We start from the raw sequence: 4,331 nt of genomic DNA, 5'->3' as shown, positions 1-4,331 counted from the left end.
TTGACTAGTCCAAGCTTTCTTCTTCCCTGTCTGTACTCAGTTCCAGGAGTACTGCTTCTCCTAAAGCTTTTGAAGGGGGTGTAGGAAAAGCAAAGTTCTCTCACATTAGAGATACTCCAGTAGCTCTAAGGTTATTCTCACTAATGTAGTTAACAGACTCAATCAGCTAGACCTCTGCTTAAGTTAAAGTACCTGTGATCTTTTATTTCTTTAAAAACAATAAAATGCTTAACTTCACTATAAAAACCTCAAAGCCAGTTACAAATACAATGGCTGCTATAAGAACAGAAGGATTGCTATTCATGGCAGCATCATGAACCACAAGAAGTTTTCCATTTAGTCCCAGGCACCAGTAACTTGCCTTTATCTCAGGTATTATACTGAGATAGTCATCATCTTTTAAGCACGTTTGCAGAGACAGGACATGCCTGGAAGGGAGAGTAATAAATCTGATCTGTTGCTTGCTTTGCCCAGACAGATATGAACTCCAGTCACTTGTGTCCACTGCTTATGTGTTCTGCAAGATATCAGAATAGCCTTTCTACCCAGCTTGCTGGTTTGCAAGCCCAAGGTAACTGTATCTTGGTCTCAACCTTAAAAGAAATAAAGTTTTTCTTTCCCTGAATTAAAAAAAAAATTAATCTGTTCTAACCCCATTACATATTATAAGTAGAAAAATGAGTTCTTAACTTCCATTCTGTAAATTAATGGAAGGAATACAAATTAGAACAAGAACTAAAGGTAGCAGTCCTAAATGTAACGTTCTGTATTTACAGAGGGATGTCAACATTCATTGACTTTTATCTATGGGTTTTTTGCACCACTGCAAGCTTGAGCGAGACGAACCTAGAAAGAAAACAGAAATCAATCAGTACTCTCAGAGACACACTTATAATCCACAACCACATACAACTTCTGCCTGAAGTAGAAGACACTTTCAGTTTTGATTCAGTTTTTCAAAACATTGACAATAGTTCTTTTTCAAGAAGTGCATGGTTTATCCACAGTTTGTATTAAGCTAGATGTGATGTAAAGCTACTCCCGCTACCCCTCCCTTCTCAGTTCATGCTTATTCTTGACCACTGACATGAGCCAAGATACAAAACAAGGAGGGGAAAAAAAATAAGGAGTTTCTATTACAGCTCAACAGTCCAGTGACTAATGACAGAGTGACAACACTGCCTTACAACTTCAGATCATGACCGACAAAAATACATAGAGACTTACTGATAGCTTCTTCATAATTCCTTGGGCTTCTGGATTCAGATGAAGAAGATTCTTCTTGGTCAAATCACGTGCTGTTAAACGAATGCTCTGTGAAAAAAAAACAAATCTTACGTTTTCTGTTTGTTCAGCTGCCGTAGCCAGAAGCAGCAAAAAAAATTAAACAGGAAAAGTATATAAAATCCAAGCATACTAAAAGACCATGTACAGGCAGAGAACTACATTCAGCTTGACCAGAAGCTCATCTCATACCTTTGTTGCAGTGCATCAACATGCTACTGCCAGCAGAGACTACTTCAAATGTTATATAAATGCACAGCAAAACATCATTTTACATTCTGTTTTGACCAGCTTGAACAGCTCCCACTTCTAACTAAAAATCTTTTAAGTTTCTTTTTAAGCTAGATCAATCCCCTGATAAACTGCAGAGGCACAACTAGAGAGACAAGAGTGGATGAACTGAAACTAGTAAGGCCCCCGAGAAGTTACAAGCTATCCCTTCAGCATAGATTTTACAGATTGAAGCGTCTCCTTTACCTCCCCTCCACCAACAGGGACTGTAATGAAGATGTCGTTGCTGGCAGCAAGGGGGCTGCCATTGGCAGAGATGGTGTAAACACGTTCATTTACTGCGGGTGTGCGCAAACCCGGTGTCTTGAAAATTCTGAAACAAAAAGTTACAGGTAAGTAATTTTACTGAAATTGCTCAAAGCACTTTGACTAAAAATCTTTCATTTCAGGTTCAAAGAGCCACTAAGGAATATGATGCAAATAGATGACATACACAAAGCAAACAGCAAGGCACTCCCCTATATGAGGGATTAACAGAGAAATTTAACAGAATACAAACCTGGAATCAAATCTGGGTGTGACCAGTGAGGTACCTCCCCGAGCAGAGAGATCAACAATTCTACCAGTAGCTGGAGTGATAAAGTTGTTTTTGCTTGATCTGTTAAAGGGAAATAAATAAGCATCTGCTCATACTTTTAACAAATGTACAAGCACTATCTTATCCAAGACTTGAAGGAGGTTATCACCATAGAAAACCAGAATTTCTTACTAATCAAAGATAAACCCCAAAGCTAGGGATAGCTGGTCATCACAGGAGGGGAAGTTCCCCATCTTTCATTCACTGTCTGATCATCAATTTTTTCCTATAGCATGACACAACTACATCAATCAGCCTACTAAAACATACTCCATTCCATTTAAGGAGTTATATTAGCACTATACACTTATTCTCCATTTCTGAAGTCATGTGAAACAAAGATATCGCCTGTTACCTTTTACTCATGCGCTTCACTCTTGCTGAAGGAGCTCTTCTGCTCCTGGACATTGGCACTTTTTTAGTGGATGCCTTCACCTGAAACACAGTCCTCACCAGATCAGTTGCTTCACTCTCATGTGACAGTTGAGTCCACAACAAATAGATGCTTCCATACAAAATGTTTGCTCAATAGGCTCCTTTTTATGGCACAAGAATCCAGAAACAAACACCATACAAGCTTCTGTGACCTTGCCCTATCGCTAGAATTTTCAAGGAAGCGACAGCTGTTTTGAAGTCCCCCTCAAAGCATCCTGGACAGCTCTATTATCATAGGCATCATCTCAGTAAGTGTCTTGGGAATAAAGTAATCACAAAGAACAGCTATGTACCTTTCCAGTTCTTGGATTAATGTTTTCAGCTTCCGGCTCGGGAAAACATTGGCTATCATGTTTTGCTTTCTTTGCTAGAGGAAGCAAAGAAGGCTCTGCTTCTTCTTCAATAGCTTCAATGTCCTGTTTAGATTTTTCCACTAGAAGAGAAAATGTTAGCTAAGTTGAAAATAAATAATAACTTTAAATTATTAGTTAGCAGCAGAGGTAAACAGTAAACAACTACAGGCATTTTTGGCAACAATTGCCTTCTGAAATCCAAATTCCAATGTAATCCAAATGGTTGACAGAGCACTATTTTGAATTATTTTGAATGTTTTAATAAAATTAAGTAGAGCAACTGCAGATAGTAAGGATAAAAGTAGCACTGTTTTCCTGTTTTTAAATATATTGAGGGACATAATAAAGAACTGAATTATTATTCACAGTATGTAAACTATGACATGCTTTCAATCTCAGTGAACTCATCATGATGCTTAAAACAAACTGACCTTTCTTGATGATTTTTAAAGGAGTCTGGATAACTTCTGCTGTTAACTTGTTTATTTCTGTTATTTCCAAGTCTGCCTAAAATTAAAATAGTCACAACACCATTAGGATTATCGGTAGCATATAGTTCTGATAAGTCAACGTTGTAGAGCAAATCTCTAATTATTTTACAGCAAGGATACCTCCACGTTTTCTGTTGTGCTCAAACGGGGGCCTTTCATGTTATTCTGGAGGTGACAACAACACGTGAGGGCTGCATGCCGTTCAGGACTAACATGCTTTATTTGGAAGCTGCAAGTATGCTTCACCTACGCCCTGCCCTACTGCTCAATCAACTTAGAAACGCTTTAATTTACTGAAAAGTGGGTGTGCTCTCAGGGATCTGGGATTGAAATCAAGCAGGTAAAGACATACCGACAAGGAGCAGTATGAGCACGCAAATCCTGTATTGGATACAACAGGCACCTTTTACTGTTAAGTCTTAAAGCAACATTTGTAAAAGCATTTCTGTAACCTCTGCTGTTGCAATGCTCCTAAACTGAAGAAACCCTTCGTTTCCTACAGTGGTATGCAACATCATAAGAAAAGCTTAATATTTATGCTAGAACCCTACCGTTGCTGCCTCTTCCAACACCTTTTTGCTTCCTCCTTTAGCTAAAAAGAAATGTTTTAAAAAATCAACACATATCTAAGACAGCCTATACAGTGTACATAGACATACTTTAATATGACACCACTAGGGTGCAAAAAAACAGCACAAACCAGTTTTCTGGGCAGCGAATGAGCAGCCTCAGACAAAGAGAGCAGCACTTCCGAACAGCCCACGGGTCGCCTGCGTGGGGGATTCCAGGCAGGGACGCTCCCGGCTGCTCCTTTGTTACCACCGGCTTTTATTATCGAAGGGAAAACGTGTCCCCGGCAGCCCGGTGCCTCCCCGGTCCCGTCCCGTACCGAAATAATCG

General features: G+C 39.4%; 1 protein-coding gene across 1 annotated transcript; it reads right to left on the bottom strand.

The window, feature by feature from the left end:
• Positions 1-804: 804 nt before the first annotated feature.
• On the bottom strand, positions 805-4,023 carry CDCA8 (cell division cycle associated 8; the record flags this gene model as incomplete). The annotated part of the gene is made up of 8 exons (XM_010294541.1): positions 805-846; positions 1,228-1,314; positions 1,762-1,888; positions 2,075-2,173; positions 2,508-2,587; positions 2,881-3,020; positions 3,372-3,447; positions 3,983-4,023. Coding segments are annotated over 8 exons (692 nt in total), but the record flags the coding sequence as incomplete, so codon positions are not given.
• Positions 4,024-4,331: the final 308 nt, after the last annotated feature.

This window comes from Phaethon lepturus, unplaced genomic scaffold (genome assembly GCF_000687285.1).
Source record: "Phaethon lepturus isolate BGI_N335 unplaced genomic scaffold, ASM68728v1 scaffold32589, whole genome shotgun sequence".
NCBI lineage: Eukaryota > Metazoa > Chordata > Aves > Phaethontiformes > Phaethontidae > Phaethon > Phaethon lepturus.
Note: the sequence above shows the minus strand (reverse complement) of the source record. Positions and strands in the feature narration are given on the sequence as shown.